General features: G+C 33.9%; 2 protein-coding genes and 1 long non-coding RNA gene across 3 annotated transcripts; 1 reads left to right on the forward strand and 2 right to left on the reverse strand.

The window, feature by feature from the left end:
- The first annotated feature begins 251 nt into the window (after positions 1-251).
- On the forward strand, positions 252-5,526 carry LOC121237688 (probable receptor-like protein kinase At5g18500). Its single transcript, XM_041134536.1, has 8 exons — positions 252-1,510; positions 2,328-2,999; positions 3,092-3,196; positions 3,591-3,713; positions 3,795-3,965; positions 4,124-4,253; positions 4,577-4,789; positions 5,112-5,526. Exons 2-8 carry the CDS (start codon positions 2,350-2,352, stop codon positions 5,163-5,165), a joined length of 1,446 nt encoding a protein of 481 aa, XP_040990470.1. The 5' UTR covers positions 252-1,510; positions 2,328-2,349; the 3' UTR covers positions 5,166-5,526.
- A 1,790-nt stretch (positions 5,527-7,316) lies between these two features.
- On the reverse strand, positions 7,317-12,282 carry LOC121237787 (pto-interacting protein 1-like). Its single transcript, XM_041134667.1, has 8 exons — positions 11,976-12,282; positions 10,512-10,631; positions 9,889-10,139; positions 9,675-9,801; positions 9,244-9,517; positions 8,151-8,283; positions 7,920-8,006; positions 7,317-7,645 (listed from the first exon to the last, which is right to left on the reverse strand). The coding sequence occupies exons 2-8, from the start codon at positions 10,591-10,593 to the stop codon at positions 7,514-7,516; spliced, it is 1,086 nt and encodes a 361-aa protein (XP_040990601.1). The 5' UTR covers positions 10,594-10,631; positions 11,976-12,282; the 3' UTR covers positions 7,317-7,513.
- A 3,116-nt stretch (positions 12,283-15,398) lies between these two features.
- On the reverse strand, positions 15,399-19,648 carry LOC121238117. The gene is made up of 3 exons (XR_005935090.1): positions 19,638-19,648; positions 16,056-16,070; positions 15,399-15,974 (listed from the first exon to the last, which is right to left on the reverse strand). It is a non-coding gene; the product is annotated as an uncharacterized LOC121238117 (long non-coding RNA).
- Between the last annotated feature and the right edge of the window lie 1,237 nt (positions 19,649-20,885).

Consider the following 20,885-nt stretch of genomic DNA (forward strand, 5'->3'; position numbering starts at 1 on the left):
TGACATGATCCATCTAGCTGCTCAAGATTAACAACCATTTGAGCACTTTGTACATTTCCACCGAAAGAAACACATACATACATACATATGTATGTATGTATTAAGTAAAAGAAAAGCTATTTTTGGACCAAAAGAGCAATTAATTAAGGGCATGACTTTTCTTTCATAGATACAGAAGCATTTCAAAACTGAATCATTTGTTCTGTACAGAAAAAAGCATTGTCAAAATGTCAAAGGGCGACAGTACTGTTCTTTGGACTGTAGTAAAGGTACGCAGGTTTTGTTCTCTCTTTTGATCACTCGCATATAATATACGTTGCTTCTCCATTTCCTTACGATTCTATTCCTGATCTGCATCTGATATCAGATATGAATCAGAAACTTCCTTATTACACGAATGCTGCTGCTCATGAAAATGGAAAAAAATTAAATTAATATAACTATCATCAGAACAGTTCTGCAGATGTTGTTGCGGGCTGTGATCTAGTGGGTATAGTGGTTGGCCAATCTCTTCGTTACAGGGGTGTTTTGGGTATCAAAAAACCTGGTATGGTGTCCAGTCTGTTTCTGACTATCATACCTACTGCAGTGGGGGTGGGGGGGAAAGAAAAATAAAAAGACTGTCATAACTACTAATTCGGAATAGCCTAAGAATCCCATTAGAGTAATGAGGAAGAAATTTACAGAAATCATCAAGAAGATGGGTTTTGCTTATTTCATTGATGTGCAAAAAGAACTCTTCTAGTGATGGGTATCGCATTGGTTCTGGGTCTGTTCATTTGATCTTTTGCATCTCTTCGTGAGTAATATGACACTAAAATAATATATTTTCATTTTCATTGAGCAAATCACTTAACATTTCTTTCGTTCACACTGATTGCTTGTCTTCTGTGATCATGACAGAAAATAGTTTTCTATATCCTGCAACAGTGGCGTTTGACTGGCAAAAGGAAAAGAAAATAATTATATATTAAAAGAAAAAGAAATGAAATGAAAAGAAAGAATTTTGAAGAAACAGCAAAGACAGCTTCCAAGGACCAATTCTCATGCTTCACATTTACTATATGTAATGTGAATGCCTCTCCTCGTCACCAACCACTGATAATTCCTTCCCTTCTCTCTAATAACCCCACCGTCATTTCCTCTCCTCAAAACTCCATGTACATTTTAGGCTGTCCATTTTCCTCAGACCGCAGAAAAAGGTCTGTGCTTTTGCGGTGACATTTCGTTTGTTTTTGGGTGTTCCAAAACTGGCAAGGTCGCTTGAGAAAGCTCCGTATTTGAGCTTGCGTATGTGGTACCACTTGATTAAACCCAGAAAGGAAAGCCAAACAGAATTCCTGCATATGGAGACTTTGGACAATGGGATTGGTTTGAGAGTCTCGGAATGAGATTATCTCCATGTGGGGCTTTCGGGGTTGTTTTAAGAAGAGATCTAAGGTTTGAGTTTGGTTCATTTTCCGAGGAGGCGGCTGTGGAGAGGTGATTTCAGAAGTGGTTCTGTAAACAGGTTAGCAATGAGAAACTTGTCTAGACACAGGGCTTCTGTGTATTAATTATTTTTTGTTTGTGTTTATATTCATTCATTCTCTATTTTGTTGACAAGAACTCTGGTAAACTTATTAAAGGAAAAAAAAAGGTTTAGTTGTTGCTTTTTTTGTTTGCCAGAAGTCTTACACTCTAGACATACTGTCGGTGAGAATGAAGTCAGGCAAGCCCAATTGGTTGCATAGAGATTTTGGTTTTCTTGGGCCCCAGACGATTGAGTTTTTCCGGGATATAATATCTTCTTATTCATTTTTTGAATGAATGGGTTGTGTGGTTATTGGTTTGTATGAAATGATTTATGAAATGTGCTTGTTGAACGTGTTGATACATCAGAAAGTGACATCTTTATCTGTTGAAATTTTATTTTTGCCTTTGGTGAAATCTGGATTTGTGTGGACCTGAAAAACATTAATTCTCTGCATTTTTCACTGTTATGTACCTTTGCTTCGTCCGTGGGGATTGAATAACTTTTTATATTTGACTGTGCCGTTTCTTCTGATCATTCTTCTGCTTTGCTCTATTCCTCTTTCAACAAATCTGTTTTGGCAACTACACTATCTTCTTTCACCGGCTCTTTTTTTTTTTTTTTTTCTCCCTTGTATTGTAATTAAGTCGTTGAAAATTGTGTTCAAGATGTTTTATTCCTTTTTATGATAGACATTTGTATTTAAGAAGGAGGCAGGCTTATCATATCTATCTATTGGTGGCAGATGCAAAAGTTAGAGTTTCTTGATATATAGAATTGCTTTTATCAAATGTTTTACCATCTAATATTGCAGGTAACTTGGTATCGGATAAAAAATGGCAACTGATCTTAGCACAGGACTGTCCACGAAGACATTTGTTTTTGGTCTGAAGTTATGGGTGGTAATGGGGATCACTGTGGGGTTGTTTATTGTAATTATCCTTGTGGTCCTATCATTTTGCCTTACTTCACGGAAGAAATCCAGAAAGCCTAATGACATGCTTCCCGTTGGCCAGATTCCAACTGTTTCAGAAGAAATCAAAGAGATTAAGGTTGATCAAATTTCAGCTAACCATTACATTCCGCAACATGGTGCTTTCCTTACCCTTAATGAAAAATTGACCAACAGAGAGTTGGATAAAGTTATGCTTCATTCAAAGAATGGGGAGAATAATAGTCAATCGGGCTCATTTAATCATACTGAGCAAGAAGGTATTAGTTCTCATTCAGGAGAAGAGGGAGGTTCGGGAAAACTTCCTGTTTACAAGCCTCTTTCGCATCCCATCTCTGCTGCTTCACCTCTGTCTGGTTTGCCTGAATTCTCTCACCTTGGCTGGGGTCACTGGTTTACATTAAGGGACCTAGAACGAGCAACAAACGGATTTTCAAAGGAAAATATTATTGGTGAGGGGGGATATGGTACTGTTTTTCGAGGTCATTTGATTAATGAGACTCCTGTAGCTGTTAAGAAGCTCTTCAACAATTTGTAAGTCATCTGCAAGCTTGTTTCCCTTAGCAGATTTTCCATAGATTTTAATGTTTTTTATACTTTTAGTCTTTACATAAATTATCTTACAGAGGACAAGCTGAGAAAGAATTTAGAGTGGAAGTTGATGCTATAGGTCACCTTCGGCATAAGAACTTAGTTCGTCTTTTGGGGTATTGCATTGAAGGAACTGAAAGGTATGATATCCGATTATACTCCATCTTGGTTTCCAGGCACAAGTAATAATCTTTTAGGTTCATAACTTTGTTTTGGAGCAAATCTTCATGAATGAATGTCATAATGAATTTTGTGTCTTCTCTCAATGTTCATTTAGTATAAGCTAATCTATTGATCAATGTTCTCTTCATTTAAAAATAAAATTGCATGAAGAATATTTTCCTCAAGAATATTGTTGACAGGAAAACAAAGGAAACTCAAATCTCTTTTATATTCATATATGCATCGTGTGCATGTTTTTTTGAATGAACATCCAGAATGTTGTTTATGTTAAACTTTTGTTGTGAGTGTGTGCGCAGAGTGAGATAGCTTTTGGGTCTAAGTTTACATGTATTGAATTTATTTCCTTGTCAGGTTATTGGTATATGAGTATGTCAACAATGGCAACTTAGAGCAGTGGCTCCATGGAGCCATGCGTCAACATGGATATCTAACTTGGGAAGCTCGGATCAAAATTCTCCTCGGTACTGCTAAGGCGTAAGTAAATACATACCTTCATTTGATAACTTAACCTTGTCTCGAGTTTCAACTCCTTGAAACTTATGATTACATTTGCAGGCTGGCTTATTTACATGAGGCTATTGAGCCTAAAGTTGTACATAGAGATATCAAATCAAGCAATATATTGATTGATGATGACTTTAATTCTAAGCTATCTGATTTTGGTCTTGCCAAATTGCTGTGTGCTGGAACCAGTCATATTACGACTAGAATTATGGGTACCTTTGGGTAAGGATTTTTCCCCATCTTTCTAATGATCAGTTTTTTGCATTGCTTTGTTTCCTGTGATGATAGTATGTGTACAATAAGATATTACTCTTGACTGATTGATATTTTAAGGATATATTTTAATTATCCTTATTCTTCCTCCTTTGTTCATATTTCAGATATGTTGCTCCAGAATATGCTAATTCTGGCCTCCTAAATGAGAAAAGTGATGTCTACAGTTTTGGTGTTGTGCTTCTGGAAGCAATTACTGGAAGGGACCCAGTGGATTACGGACGGCCACCAAATGAGGTATGCAATCATATTCTTCTGCTGAAATTCCATGCAAGTATCGTTCACTGTTTTGAGCAGTTACTGAAGGGGTTTAATATAATTGAGCTTTCCCTTAACTTTGTGCAAGGTTGCACCAGTTGGTGGAAACATAGCTTGTTATTTCAATGGACTGGATAATGCATATCAAGTCACTTTATTCAAGTTATTTTGGAGTTTCTAGCATCTTAATTTGTTATGTCATGCAGTCTTCTTTCCTGCAACTGATCTATAGACCTTCAAATTCTTAAAATGTATGACATGGCGCATTGTCTTGACAATGTTCTATTGGGTGAGTCTTGCAGGTAAATCTAGTCGACTGGCTCAAATTGATGATTGGAAGCAGGCGCTCTGAAGAGGTTGTGGATCCTAACATTGAGACTAGACCATCAACAAGTGCCCTTAAACGAGCCCTTTTGACTGCTTTGAGGTGTGTCGATCCTGATGCTGGCAAGAGACCAAAGATGAGTCAAGTTGTCTGCATGCTCGAGTCTGAGGAATATCCTATACCCAGAGAGGTTCGACAATAATGATCCTATTTCCTATGCCAGATAAACCCATCTCAGTGCAGTGTGTTATTAATAGAAAAATCATGCATATGATAAACATACAAAACATTTGGCCTTTTCACTTAAGATGTAAGGAAATCAACTCCTGAAAGTTTGGAAAGTCCATGTTTCATAATGAAAAATAGAATCATTGAATGCCACTACATTAACTATGAAAGCACAAGTTCTCCCACAAAATAAATGTTTATAATTGTTTCGAGTTGAAAGTTATTGTTACTGAATTAGTTACTGGGTGCTATGCATCCTTCAAATGCCTGATTGGAAATTTCAGGATCGAAGACGCAGGAGAAGTCAGGCAGACAATGCAGTGCCTGAGTCTTGTTGAGAGAGCTCTGGGACGGGAAAGAGTGACAATCCAGATTTGAAGCCGGATGACAGAAGAAACCACCAGACATAGAATGAACCAATTACAGAATCTGTGGGTATTGGACCAAGTTTAAAATCTTGCATTCTTTTAATGCCCTCGTTAGGATCAAGGGAGGGAAAACATAAAATGAGTGATAGAGGGTGGCTTAGCCTTTTCTTTTTAATACCTAGATTTAGATGTTGTGAAAAAGGATGTTTTGTTTCTGTAAGAGGAAGTTTTAACAGAACACCCCTACTTACGGTGGTGTGTATAGGTCTTTGGAGACGTATAATTTTTTATTTCTGCCTTTTGGGTTATAGCTGTTACACCATTTTAGTGCATGAGGATTATCATGAGAATTCCTTGCAGTTTAGGGGAAAATTGGAAGGGAAACAAAAGGCTGATTTATTGATTTCAATTCAATAAATTTTTACTCCCTGGATACCATTGATGATCTGTCTCCCCCTCTTTCTGATTACTAGACACAAGTGAGCTTAAGTGTTGTTTTTAGAGTAATGCTACTCATCATTCTAATTCTTATCATTCTATGATGTGGCATTAGATGATTGGAGACTATTTATTATATTTTACTTATGAAATTATCATCTAATGTTACATCATGCGATGATAATAGAATGATAAAAAAATGGATGATGAATAGATTTACTTTGTTTTTATCCTTTCCAACTTGTGAATTGAGAGATTCTCAAGGTTCTGCAGAGCTATACATATTTTTACTTTAGTTATGTTATTTATGAGTTCGGTGTATAAACAAATCACTTATTATGTCTATTATGCGAGTAAAAAGAAAATTCAAAACACCAATACCTTTTTTGTTAATTGATGTGGAAGGCTTTCACATCAATAGTGTCTTGTATATGCGAATGTTCAGCTGATTGACCCAAACCTAGAAAAGCCTAGCTAATTTTGGATATCTGTGAGGTATTATGTAAATAGTAGTGAAAAATATGTGAAGAGTAATAATAAAATAATAAATAGTAATAAGATATTATGAGGATACTACATCCTCAATACCCACATCTCTCTTGGGAGAGGTAGATCATTGATAATTCATCAATTTTTAGTAGATGCAAAAACTATGCAGACTGTTTTCAGACTTAATCCTAAAATAATACAAAAGGAAAATGCTTTATCTCCCGCTGGGGGCTCCCGTTAGGAGCTAGTAGTGTATTTTTATGTGTTTTTTTAAGTTTTTTTTTTATATAATTTTTTTAACAATTTTAAATATTTTAAAAAAATAAAAAAAATCATAATATTATTAAAAAATATTTTCTTAATTATGAAGTTATATTTTGCTTGGTGATTAAAGAATTATTTTTTAATGATTTTTTTTTTTTTTTTACTTTCTGATTAAGTAAGTGTATTTTTAATGATATTCTAAATTTATTTTATTTTTCTAAAATATTTAAAAATATTAAAAAATTTATATAAAAAATAACTTAAAAAAAACACATATAAAACAATACTACACTCTAACGGGAGCTCCCAGCGGAGGCTGTAGCATTGTCCAATACAAAAACTCTATACAGTCATACTACGATGCACTGTGCTATCAGAAGTGAGCAGCAGGATAAGACTGCTGCCACCCTTTGCTTCCAAGGCAAAGGCAACGCTTTTTTAATATTCATTTAAAGTTATTTTTTTCCTTTTTTAGTTCTATTTTTATTATTGGTTTAAAGTGGTGCTGGTGCTATTGCCTTGAAGCAAATAAGAGTTCTGAAATATCATGGATAAAATTAAAAGACAAGCACAAGCTACATGTTACTTTTAAAAAAATCTATTTGCAAGCTGTTGTGCAAAGCACGCCATCCATTTTAATTGACGATGCAAGATTTGACTTGCCAGAGAAATTTAAAATTAAAATCTATTATAAATCAAATCTTGTCATGTCAATAAAATGGAGGACGTGTTTTTGCACACCGCTTCCAAGTAGAAGAACTCGTTGCTTTTTGGTTTCTCCATTTCTAGATGGAGTCTTTCTGATAATTTTGGAGATGCACGACACTTGTTTTTCATGAGAATGATCTCATTAAGCATTTAGAAACATACCATATTTGTGCTCGACAAGCAATAACAATAATGCAAAGTAAAGTACTGAAAGAAGCAATATGCAAGGTAACATTCTCAATTTCTCAGAGACTTAAAACTCTAGGAGTCAGAAACATTACGTAGATTACAAACAAAGGTCAAGTAAGCTTCACCAAATAAAAGTTACCATACAATGAAATTGGACTCGAAACACCCTGTATACAACACAAATTTCAACAACGTACCCTGCAAGGAAGATCAAGGCGTCAAGGAAGAATTCACAAGATCGGTTTTGCAACTGGAGTCCCGGACCGTGTGTTCAATAGAGGCTGTAGAGCTGTAACTACAATGCTCATATTTGGCCGAAAATCAGCTTCATATTGCACACACAAGGCAGCAACGGCAGCCATCTGTTTCCAGCATATAATGATTCAAATGTGATTATCCAAGGATGCATAGCATAAAATCAGCTCCAAGTTGTCTTCAAGTTGAAGACAATTCTTAAGAAAATGGCTCACCAGACTATATCAGTTATACTATAACTACTATGGGGAGAAAAAGGTTATCTACATACTGATTATTCAAGAAAACTTGTGAAAATAAAGAATGTAGCTGAAGATGGCATGATCAACTATCAGTAATAGCGAACTGCAATTTGTAATTCCAGAGTATAGCCTTGATTACCTTTGCGACTGCCTTGGAAGGATATTCTCCACTGAGTCTGGCATCAACACATTGATTCACCTTATCTTCATGGAGTTTTGGTGTTGCCTAATTGAATCCAGTATTGTATAATAATCAAGTTCAATACAACTTGCAATTCTATAACCCAGCAAAACTCTCTCTCTCTCTTAAGAAAAAGGACAGACACAAAGCACCAAATACAAGCTAATTGCAGAACAAAAATTTCAGTACCCATGTCACAAGGCTCTGCTGTCCACGTGGTAGCGTGTGATCAACAGGTTTACGACCAGTCAAGAGTTCAAGCAGGACAACACCAAAGCTGTAAACATCACTCCTTGAACTCAGATTTCCAGTCATCACATATCTGTCATCCAAATCCAGAAAATTTAGGCCTGGCCTTCGAGAATGTGTTTACTTCAAAGTGGCAATTCCATAGGAGATAATGTGCCAAGCATATTATTTAGAAGGAGGGAATACGGGTGAACCACAATCATATCCCCTCCCCCATTGCCTCCTAAAAAAATAATTAAAAAAATTCTTCTAGACAGCCCGCCTAAAAATATTAAAATAACCCCCTAAATCTTAAAATAATTGTTTTTTTCCCTAAAAACTTGGCCCTAAGCTTTTTTAAAAGCTAAAAAATATTTTTTGTAAAGCCAAAATATTTTTACTTCAAATGAAAAACTCAAAAGGCATAACCTTTCTATATCCTACCTTATGTCTCTTACAACCATTTTCTTCTGCTCCTGTGTGCGACTTTTCTCCATTTTCCCTTGCATTTCCTTCAAAATTTTTTCTTTTTACTCATCAAAATTTTTTCCCTTGTTTCCCTAGGCACTCTCTCTCTTCTCCAAGTCCACAACTCTGGATGGAAACAATGAATGCTAAGTTTTCATTATCTATAATTTGTGATCTCTCACTACCATAGACATGCTCCATATTTATCTAAGTTGACAGATATGTTGAAAATATTTTTTGCATCTTAAATTATGTTTACGATATTTTTTGTATTATTGTATATAGCAAAATACATTTTATGCAAGAAATGAACAAAAAGATTATTATTTATTATAATACTAGTCTGGTCTCACAAATATGAGTTTCAGGCTCCACTACTGACCATGATGACAATTTGTTAAATAGGTGGGCAATGAGTTCACAGTGTGTAACTAGATTTTTTCCACTTTCCAGTGCCTTAATTGTGATAAATTAAAATATTCTTTTCTCCCTATTCAATAAGACAAAATCTGGAATTTATGCTTTTCATTGTTATTGAATGCAACCGGATGAGAAGCACCATCTGAAGTGTCCACGAAAAACTTACTCAGGTGCATGATAACCAAATGTTCCGAGAACACGAGTGGAATGAAGACGTGCAACCATATCAGGTGCTTGATTTGATAAATCAAAATCAGACATCTTTGCAACATCATCATCAAATAACAGTATATTGCTGGACTTGATATCACAATGGATGATATGAGTTTTTGCCTGTTCATGTAGATATTCAAGTCCCCTTGCCGCCCCAACAGCAATTTTAACTCTTTGTGCCCATGACAGAACTGGGCCTGGTTGTGCTCCTTTGACACCTTTTTGTCCTGTAGGCAGATATTGAAGAACGCTGTTTGTGTCAGCAATGTTACAGAAGGTATCTTGTTACTTATTAAAAGATATGACCTTTAAATTGGACTATGATACTCAATGAGTTGCTTCCCTCAAATAGATGCCAACACTCCTTGAGAGGATTTTACTTACCATGAAGTATATCGTGAAGAGAACCATTAGGAGCATACTCGTATGCAAGGATACGGAGAGTACCGTCAACACAATAACCAAGAAGTTCAACAACATTTTCATGTTTTAGTCTTGATACCATGGAGACCTATAAAGATTTTTGTCAATTTTTAAGGAATCAAAGTCACAGAGGAGTAATGGTATCAGTAGAAAACATAAAAATTCGTATGAGTACCTGCGCTAGAAATTCTTGGGCAGGTTGTTTGCTGGAATCTAACTTCTTTATGGCTGCAGCCTGCTCACTAGCTAGGACACCATGATATACTTTTCCATATGAGCCCTCGCCAATTAAGGCCTTTGTACCAAAATTATCTGTAATATCCTTCAACTCATTTAGCGGAATGGCAGGGACAGCGATAGGTTGCATAGTTACAGGCCGTGTATCTTTTGGCACAGATTCCTTGGCCAGATAACTATGATTAATGCCTGCGTGGTTTATGAATGCTTAGTTCCGTAGCAACCAAAACAGGAACCATACAGGCAGAATATAAAGCAAATCATAAAATGCTAACACGTGATTGTTGATACTTGATAGCTACAATTACACTCTATACAGATCCAACAGGGTAAATTGAGAAGCCATGGATGCAGCACATAAAAAATAAGCCTAGAAAAATATGAAAATGTAAAACAAACAAGTTGCTCCAGCTGATGGCAAGGCAGAAGTCAAGGAAACCTCGACCCAATTATTTCAAAAAAGAAAACCTCGACCAATTTGAGTGTGAGGGAGTTGCTTTATCTTGATCCAACGATAGAGACAAAGGAAAAACTAAGTGTGGTGTAGGAATGCAGAATCACCTGTTGAATTATTTCCCACGAACTGTTTAGTATTAGCAGCTCTATGCATATCATTTTCTTTACAACAGCCGAAGCAGCTCATTGTCCTTTCTCCAACAGGAAGATCTCAACTTTACTTTTCTGTGCATCCAAAGCAAAGTAAAACGCAACAGGAGTAAACAAACCATGCACGTTTAAGCATTACAAAAAAAGTTCCTCAAAAAGACTAGTGTGGAAAATTAAATTAGTTTTACGACAATTTACTTTTAATGGGGGAAAAACCACATATATCGAGTCCTCCATCCCCAGGCTGCCCAAAATAATCTGTTGCCAGTCCTAGTGCATAGTGGAAAGAAGTGCCTTAGTATATAGTAGTTTCTTAGGTTGCACCTGGATTTCAAAAGTTTATTTTCAGAAAATAAAAGAGCATAATGGACTCTAGATCATGACCAACTGGGGATGATCTGATTTAATTTGGATGGTAAAAGCCAAAGGACCATACCTTTTCTAATCTGTTTCTCACACCAATATATTAACTTCCTCATGCAAATGAGGGACTTGTGGAAGAGACTTGGGTAGAAAACAAACATGGGAATTCTAAACTTCCGATAAAGAAGTAAGCCGATGTCACATGACATTTGCTCACTAGCAAAATGGTAGACATGGGGAAATTCATTACGGCGCATCCTATTTTGTTATACCTGTCATTTTCCATGTGCCATTGCCAACAATTTTAGCAGCAATGAATTATATGCTATGGCATATTGAAATTAGGTCCGGTAACTCAACTATATATATATATATATATAGAAAACGAGTTGCTTAGTCAGTACAAATGGTTAGTTGAATAATGAAACTGGCTGTCCTAATTTTCATCAGACAAGAAAAGTAAAAAGAAAATAAGAAAGAAAGAAAAATCTACTTTGGCATCCAAAAAATCCAAAGTTCCAAGACAAAGATGAGGCACTAGATGGCATAATTGGCCACAACTAGCATACGAGAAGTATTTAGCGTCAACATGATCAACCAAACACAAGGCAAAGTGAGCGCTTCATCAACCCTCTGCGACATGAGTCTGATGAAAAAGCTAAAACCAACTGTAGTTTCACTGCACTGCACAAGCAAAAGCTAATAAAGCTCGCATCTATAAATTAACCCCACCACAAAAGGTCTCATCACCCTACAACTTATTAAACTTAGAAAATTAAGTTTCATAGATTCTTATGAGCCTCATAAATAATCTATTTTCAATAAAAATCCGTATCACTCTTTGATGCCTCTGTTTCCTACACAATCAAAAGAAGGTAAACATGAAAAAACAATATATAAACTGATGGAATACAAATGAAATATAGTTCCCAGAACCAATAACTAAACCCAGAACTTAAAAAAAAAAAAAAAAAAAAACGATCACTCCGAAACATTGAAGAGCTTTCAGGCAAATTAAAGATAGACCCAGGATTTTACGGGCAAGAAAGCATTCACCTTTTGGTGGGAATAGATGATGCTTGCAAATTGCTCTTTCACTAAAAACCTTAAAAGTGTGCTCCTTTATCAGTTTATAGAGGGCGCGAAATATTCTGAACCCGGTCAAGATTGAAAGACAGGGCTAGAGAGGAAAAAGAACTGCCAGGAAATTTTTAGGAAGTTGCAACTTGAAAGTCAGAGTCCTTGACTTCCCTCTTTCGAATTGTATTAGAAACAAAAAATATCGCAAGTGAGCATCTCTTCAACGCAGTTTGCCTTCCCGGTAGGTTACTTCATGACGATGCCATTGTGGGTCCTAAAATATCCATTACATGACGATGTACGAGGAAAGAGAGAGAGACGAGGAATTGGCCGTCCACCGCAGTTGTATCCGTTAGATTAGAATAAATGACATAAGCTTTGATGGGCAGTGACTTTCGTTTCTTCAAAAGTCAGATATTCAAAATTTAAAAAAATGTAAATAAAATGATTTATATCGATTTCTTTAAAAAAATAAAAACTTAAATTATGAGTTACATTAATTTTAATTACATATTCAAATTTTTGTTCATCTTTAAAAGTAATATTTTATTATAAAAATTACTCAATTGTTTTGCTTTTCAATTTTTATTTTCCACGACTTTTACTTTCTCGAACGCCCTTTTACTTTCTTTTTTGTATTCAGTTTTAAATATGTGAAGAAAGAAATATTATTGTTAATTAACATATAGTTAGTGTAATTTTAAAATGGGAAAAAAATTAAAAATATTATTATTAAAAAAATATTATTATATTATTATTTTGACTAATCCGATATAGAGTTATGGCTAAAAAAGTTTTAGATTTATAGAAAATATGTATTTTTTATCAAATTTTAAAAATGACTTTGATGAAGTCAATGCTAATGCTCTTAAATTCAGATTAGAATGGATCCAAAGTAGAGGTGATGATATGTTCAGTAAATCCAACATTAAAATAGTAGATTTAGGTTTGGTATAAATGGATTCGGGTCAAAATGGATTGACATGTTAAGACTCGATTTAATAGGATCAATAACAGGTCAATCTGCTTAACCAAAATCACCTCTGCAATAAAAACTTGAACTATGAGTTACAGTAATTTTAATTACATATTCAAATTTAAATATGTACTGTTCATCTTTAAAAGTAATATTTTATTATAAAAATTACCCAATTGTTTTGCTTCATTTTTCACGATTTTCACTTCCCCGAACGCCCTTTCACTTTCTTTTTTGTGTTTAGTTTTAAATATGTGAAGGAAGAAATATTATTGTTAATTAACATATAGTTCGTATAATTGTAAAATAGGAAAAAAAATTAAAAAAATTATTTATTAAAAAAATAATATTATATTATTATTTTGATTAATCCGATGTGAAGTTATGACTAAGAGCACTAGTATTGGACTCATCAAATGAGTCCAATCTTCAAAATTTGATGATTTTAACTTTAAAATCCTGACATTGGATTCACCATATGCTCAAATGTCAAGCTTTTAGAGCATTGGCATTGGCTTCATCAAAGCCATCTTCAAAATTTGATGAAAATTACATGTTTTCCATAAATCCAAAACCTCCCTAGCCAAAACCCCACATTGGATTAGTAATTTGATTCATCAAAATAATAATATAATATTATTTTTTTAATAATAATATTTTTATTTATTTTTTTCATTTTTTTGCAACTACACTAACCATATGTTAATTAATAATTTAATTTATACTTAAATTATTATTTCCCAACTAATTTTTTTCCTCAACTTAATTATCCAACAAACACATTTTCAATCTATTTTTTCTTGAGATGGAAAATCAGTTAGAAAAATCTTTAATTCTTATAAAATGAGGAGTTTTTGTGGATTGAGGATGGTCCATTAGAGATCCTTACACTTGTATTATATGATAAGCTTTGTAATGACTCATTATAATAGCTGAAATGATAAGCTTTGGAGCTGCAAAAGGGTTATTACTCTCGAAGAGGATGCTCTACAAATGGCGCTACTTGGCAATAATGGATAGTTTTCCATTCAAGCAAATGGTGCTGCACAGATGTTAGCTAAGGATGCCGCGAAATTTACACTTGAATATATACTTTACACAAAGGATTTAAATTGTAATGACCCAAGTCCAAATCTCCCAAATCCATCCATGATCCATCCATTTAAATTGGCAAGATAGAGAGAGCAAAACTTGTGTTTGAATTGGAGAAACATACGACATGCAACCAAGAAGTAATAAGCACAAGATACAGGAAAATACATTAGAAATCAACTGGGAATCTTTTCTCACCATGAAAGAAAGAAAACTCGCAATAAGCTAGTTCATCAATATAACTGCCAACTACAGAGCAAATTCTTGAGAAAGAAACTATAGGATTTGGATAGACGGACATCTACCGCCATATATAGACCATTGTAGCTCCAATTAAATGCACATAATACTTTGAATTTGTTTTAATCACTACAAGCTATGAACAAGCTGCTATCATACAAGATATGAACAAATAATTCATCCTCACATGAACTAGTACAGTGAGGTAGATGTCATCAAGTAACATACAAGATATGAACAAGCTGCTATCATCACACAAAATGCTATCATCAGCAATTCCAGTTACACAACAAGTCAGCAATTCCAATTACACAACAAGTCCAGGGGCACATATACAATTTCAGTCTATGGCAAATACAAAAAGGCTACATATCAACTTCAAAATAAAAAAATTTAGATCTCATAGTGGCTACCCAGCCACTAAAAGCTGGAAATCTAAAATCATAGCCAACAATTACACACCTCCATCGGGTGTTGATGGAGATTTCTCGGATGTACCTTCAAAAAAATTTAAAAATTCCTCATAAATTTTCATCTGAATATTTAGAAAGTAGGCTTGCTGCATGACATTCATGCCAAAAAGATCCTTGCTCATAATCTCCGCCTCGAACTTTCTCTTATCAAGTTCTAGTTGTGCACCTCTATTGTCATCTGCCTTCGTCACCCATGATCTCCTCTCTGCCATGAACAACCATCTATCCTCGGTCATTTTTTTAATGCCATGTTGAACTCAGCATCACATGATTCCTGGGCCTTCCACTTCCTCAAGTTATCTTTCTCAGCTTTTTTGCCTGGAGGCCTTTCAACGATCTCCTCCACAACGTCGTCGGCAACTTCACTTGACTGCTCATTAGCTGGACGTTTATCATGTGGCCTTCTCCTCGTATTCAGTAAAATCATATGTTGCTACCATTTGGGTTAGTGTCTCAAAAAACACCAACAATGCTCCAGTGTGAAGTTCTCATTCTCTATCTCTTTGTACATTATTTTTGCTTTTTCAATCTGAAAAAGTGAAGGAATATTGTCAGAAAATAAATCTTAGATAAATAAATACATTATTAAAGGAAAATAATATATACCTTGTCTTGCTCAGTTGCACCACTTGGGTGCAATGACTCTTTCTGCGCTAGAAATGCGCAAAACTTGTTTGTGCATTTTTGGATTATGGACCAACGATTGATCAATGACCCTACCGAACAGTTCACAGTATTTGGTTTTTTATACTCGTGATAAAACTCAGAAATTCTATCCCACATTTGAGTAGATTTTTTATCAGTATCCCGTATGGCATCAATGCTAATGTTGAGCCAACCGGAGACAAGTAAGTTATCCTCCGCAACAGTGAAAGATGCAACTCTTTGAACTTTTTTTGCCGGAGGCCTCTTTTCACAGTGAATGGGGGTTGTTTGGACCACAACATTAGAATGTTGTGTGTATGTTGGAGTGTTATTACAACCTTCTCCTCCACTTTGTAAACGAGTGGTGAAGAAGAGGTCCTCCTCAAATGGAGTGTTCATCCTTGAAGAATCGTAATATTTAAGTTGTCAGAAAATAGACAAGGCAGCACATACAAGGTAAAAAAATAGATAAGACAACATATACAAGGTAGAAACTAAACAAGGCAGCACATACAAGGCAGAAAATAGATAAGGCAATACATACATTTTCTGTCGTAATTACTTTGATGACAATAATTACTCATAAGGAAAACTAATTTCAATAACTAAAAAGGAAAGCAAAGAAAAAACAGAAAAGGAAGATAACTCTTCTGTGTAGGGAACTGAACTATGATATAGACTAGGTAATCTCAGTAACCTGTAATACGCATAAAAGGTTGGTTGTGTAGTATGGATATTAACAATGGCAAACTTGACCAGAAACAATACATTTCTCTGCATCTTCAAATTTGAAGACTCACTATTCATACTCTATAACCATTATTTTATTTATTTAAATTATTGTTTCCCAATTTTGATCCACAATATATTTAAGTTCGAAAATAATAATTTAAGTATCAAATTAAATTATTAATTAACATATAGTTAGTGTAATTGTAAAATATGAAAAAAATAAATTAAAAATATTATTATTAACAAAATAATATTATATTATTATTTTGATGAATCCAATAGCTAATTCAATGTGGGGTTATGGATAGAGAGGTTTTGAATTTATGAAAAACATGTACTTTCATCAAATTTTGAAGATAAAAATGATGAATCCAATACTAATGCTCTAAAAAGGTTTTAGATTTATGAAAAACATATACTTTTCATCAAATTTTAAAGATGACTTTGATGAAGTCAATGCTAATACTCTTGAGTTCAGATTAGAATGGATCCAAAGTAGAGGTGACGATATGTTCAGTAAATCCAATATTAAATTAGTAGATTTGGGTTTGGTATAAATGGATTTGGCTCAAAATGGATTGACCTGTTAATACTCGATTTAATCGGATCAATAACAGGTCGATCCGTTTAACCTAAAATCACCCCGCAATAATCCGTTTAAATTTTATTTCAAAATTATAATTTTATTATTGTTGGGTTGTAATATTAGTATTTTTCAATATATTTATGTTTTTATTACTGGAAATTTAGGATTGTGATTCTAGACTTATGCTCCATATTTGTCATTGTTGAGTTTGTAAAATATTGATATTTTTTTAGTAGGTAGTCTTATTATTATTATTTTAGATATCGTGGCGCTACTAATAAATATAAATTTTAGTTTTTATATGAAATTATGTTAATCAGGTCAAATGAGTTATACGGGTTAGTTCAAACCATTTACATGAAACATGTTGAAATAATCATGTCGTGTTGATCCAATTCTAATTAATTATTAAATAAATCAAAATGAGTGACACGACAAGACCCTTTATTTAAATTGGTTGTGTTAGTATTTGAAAGTCTGACTCATTTAGCTTAACGGGTCGGGTTCGTGTTGACCCATATAATCAAATATTCATAATTTGATACGATACGAACACGACCCGCAAACACGAGCCGTCACCCCTAGTCCAACCCTTGAAATAGTGTCTGCATGTTTCATCTGCACATAAATCTTATACAATAAAATTTATATATTAATACAATATAATGTGATCCATCATATTTTAAAATTATTTTTATTATACAGTAAATCTAATATATTATATTTAAGCCACATATAAATTTGTTTATATAAGATTTGTGCGTACACTTAGATCTTGTTTGTATAATAAAGTATTCTCAAATATTTTTTTCCAAATGTCATTCAAATATTATAAAAAAAATTAATTTCAAATTTTTCATCTAAACATTACCTAATCATTATCTATACACAAAATCCTATACAATTTTTTCAAACTTCTAAATAAAACACAGAAAATAATACAATTTGTTCAAATTTAAAACAAAATGAATATTAAAAAATTATATTGAAATATTTTTTTAATATAATAATATTTTTATTCAACATTTTTATCTCTTATTTCTCAAAATCTAATAAAATATTTTAACTCAAACCATTTCACTATTATTCACATATATTTGGAGATATTTGTGTCCAAACGAGCCCTTAGTAATTCTCTAGAAGAAATAAACAATTATTATAGAAAGAGTAATGATTTGTGCAAGTCCAAAATATTCAAGCATCACGCAAACTCTTTTAAAAAAGTTGGACCTTTCCATGAAAAAGTATAAAAAAAACCACTTTATCTAGTGAAGCATTGGAGCCCACCTTTTTACAAAAAGTTTACGTGAGACTTGTATATCGAAAACTTATAACTAGCATTACTCTTTATTTTTTATTTTTAAAAAGTTCATTTGTTTACATTTAAATTTTTTATAAATATAAAAATAGATCCATAAACAATTTGAAATGTAATAAAATATATATATATATATATATATATAAAAAAACAGTCAAATGGTGAGTCGAGTAACATGGCCAATGTGATAAAATAGTCATATAAATATTATTTTTTTTTTAAACTTCATATTAGAATTTTGCTACTCATCATCTATACAGATCACACTTTTTTTTCTTAACCTAATTGAATTCTTTTACTCGCCATCTCTATATCACAAATTTGGTAAGAAAAAAATAAATAAAAGTATAGTGCGTAGTACGTAGAGATGATAAATATAATTTTTCTTTCAAAAATCTCAACTACCAAATCTCTTTAAAACATTAAAAATATTTTTATTTTAATAAAAAAGATCACCGTACCTTAACAACTTTTACAAAAATATTAAACAAGCACCTGTTATAAAAATTTAATCCAAATATATTATTTTTCCTACCTATTTTTCAAAAAATCCAAAATAAAATACATCAAAAAATGTTTTTTAAAAAGACAAACTCTCTAAACTCTTTTTTTTTTCTTTTTTATGAGAAATAGACTTTATTTAATTAATAAAGGAAGTTACAGCTGTAACTAATCAATATTGAAAAAACTCATATTACAAGTCAAACTATATATCTGTTGGAAGCTTCCCCGCACACGCATATTGGGAACATGCATTGTTCTAACTTCTAGAAACTCTCAACTAAGAGTATCATTCTCTATAAAATAAAAAAATTAAAATTAAAATAATATATATATATATTAAAAAAAAAAAGATAGAGATAATCATCCAACCCCAGGAAAGTCTCCAAACGACACTTCACCCTTATTTGGCCTAAAAGAACCTAGACAGAGAAAAAAACATAAACTAAAATAAAGAGTACTAATTGAGAGGAGGAGAAAGGAGGAGGGAGGGGGGAGGAGCCGAAACTCCACCCCCTAAAGCTTGTTTCGGTTTTGGGAGAGGAGTTTTCTAGATAGAGGTAAAAGGTTCTCTCTCTAGAGGTCTCAAATTTTTTCTTTTTCAAATGACCCCTTGAGGCATAGACTCTCAAAACTCTCAAGACTCATACTAAACAAAACATGTCTATTTAATATTTGTAGGTTTTTTTTCCAATTATACCTACGAATATACATGTATGAAATGGGAATAATTCAAAACAGTGCCAATTCCGTAGGAAGCACTTCTTTATAGCTTTTCAGCTTTTGAGGTTGTCACTTTGTTAATTGCCACTTGCGTGGACCAATTTAAAATGACACCACAATATGCCTTTTTGTTCCCTCTTTACTATTTTTTTTTAATTATCGACCAAAAATATTTTGGACATATAATCTTGATGGCAGATCATCTGCTAAAGAATAATACTAAATATAATCGTAGAATGCACAAGTGTCACACAATTTTTTTTTTAAAAATAGTGGGTTCACTATTATAAAATTAATTTTTTTATGTGGATTCTATATTTACTCATTTTTTTACGGCGCTTGCGCACTCTACGACTACACATATCATTTCTTTATGCTACATACAAAAAAATTCAAGAATATTTGTTGGAACTAAACTTTCTCTCTAATGTTCAAGTCAATAAAGCTTTGTTATTTGTGTATAAAGAGACAAATCCAATTGTTAACGTCATGCTTCGTACACCTTTAGATTAGGTTCCAACAATTCAGATCTTCAGAACTAGGCTTGCGAAAATAGAGAAGGAGACAACCAAGAGAGGGTAGCCTTGGGGCCGGGCAGTCTCTGATGCCAAAGTCAGTGAAGTCTCTTGGAAGTTTGTAAATAAGTAAGAGAGTTTAGGGATAAGAAAGAGGTTTCTTGTACCTGGGAGTTGTTATTTATACCAGGAGTCTAGGAGAGGCAGATCATGTCCATGGAGTCCATGTTCTTCGTATTGTTCCTTTTGTTATAGTTCTTTAATGCTGCGTGGCTCTATGACGGCGTCATTAATGTGGCATGTAACTCAGGTAGTGGTGCTATTAATCTAGCGCGATTCTCCAATTTGCCTCACCCCGCTGGCGTCCTTGGTGGTCCGTCGATATCTTCCATGTCAGAGGATCGAGGTTCTCCCTTACTTTCCGCCCATTACTCGGACAGGCACTAAGGGCTGGATACTGTTCGAGGGTTTCTAGGTCGGCAAGTCCCAACCCCCTGCAGTACGCTCCTCCATAGAGGTTGCATCCAGGGGAGTCTTCCCATGGGTTGGGCCAATTAGTCTACTTGTTTTGAGCTGGGCATTCGTTGTTTGTTACATCAATTAATCTTTTAAGGCCTGCTAAGATAGAGGGGGAAAAACCCTTTACAATTATCCCGCTAATTCTCATCGCACTCGTATGGTGGGAATTATTTTCAATTTTAAACCCACCTTGATGTCGAGGCTGGGGTCCCTCCGCTGATGTGTGCACGGCTTTGAAGCTTGAGGTGGTTCCTCGTCGCTTGGCTGTCTCGATACTGTTTCCCTTCCAACTTTTGTTAGCATGTTTCTCGATAAATTTGATAGTGTCTTTTCAGTTGTATCTGTATCGAAGGCATCAGGCAGCTTTTCACCTTCATGTCACTTTGTGGTGCGTATTTTCGAGATTCGAAGAGTCTGGTACCTCTTCCTTCTGCCACGAGGTGTGGGAGATTAACTGTTGTCTTCCTCCTATATAAATGAGATTTGGGTTACAGTTTTATCTTTTTTCACCGCACTATAATCCCCTTGTCATCCTTATTCTCCTAACTCTCCCTCTTTTCCACTTA

The sequence above is a fragment of the Juglans microcarpa x Juglans regia genome, chromosome 1D, assembly GCF_004785595.1.
Source record: "Juglans microcarpa x Juglans regia isolate MS1-56 chromosome 1D, Jm3101_v1.0, whole genome shotgun sequence".
NCBI classification, from domain to species: domain Eukaryota; kingdom Viridiplantae; phylum Streptophyta; class Magnoliopsida; order Fagales; family Juglandaceae; genus Juglans; species Juglans microcarpa x Juglans regia.

Bases quoted from the DNA above. Each gene is read 5' to 3' on its own strand.
- LOC121237688 (XM_041134536.1), top strand. From the start codon at position 2,350: ATGGCAACTGATCTTAGCACAGGACTGTCCACGAAGACATTTGTTTTT. The intron at 3,000-3,091 runs GTAAGTCATCTG...ATTATCTTACAG, and splicing joins AAGAAGCTCTTCAACAATTT to AGGACAAGCTGAGAAAGAAT. The intron at 4,790-5,111 runs GTTCGACAATAA...TGGAAATTTCAG, and splicing joins AATATCCTATACCCAGAGAG to GATCGAAGACGCAGGAGAAG.
- LOC121237787 (XM_041134667.1), bottom strand. From the start codon at position 10,593: ATGAGCTGCTTCGGCTGTTGTAAAGAAAATGATATGCATAGAGCTGCT. The intron at 9,802-9,888 runs GTACTCATACGA...AAATCTTTATAG, and splicing joins CCCAAGAATTTCTAGCGCAG to GTCTCCATGGTATCAAGACT. The intron at 8,007-8,150 runs GTACTGAAATTT...GGATTCAATTAG, and splicing joins AGCAGAGCCTTGTGACATGG to GCAACACCAAAACTCCATGA.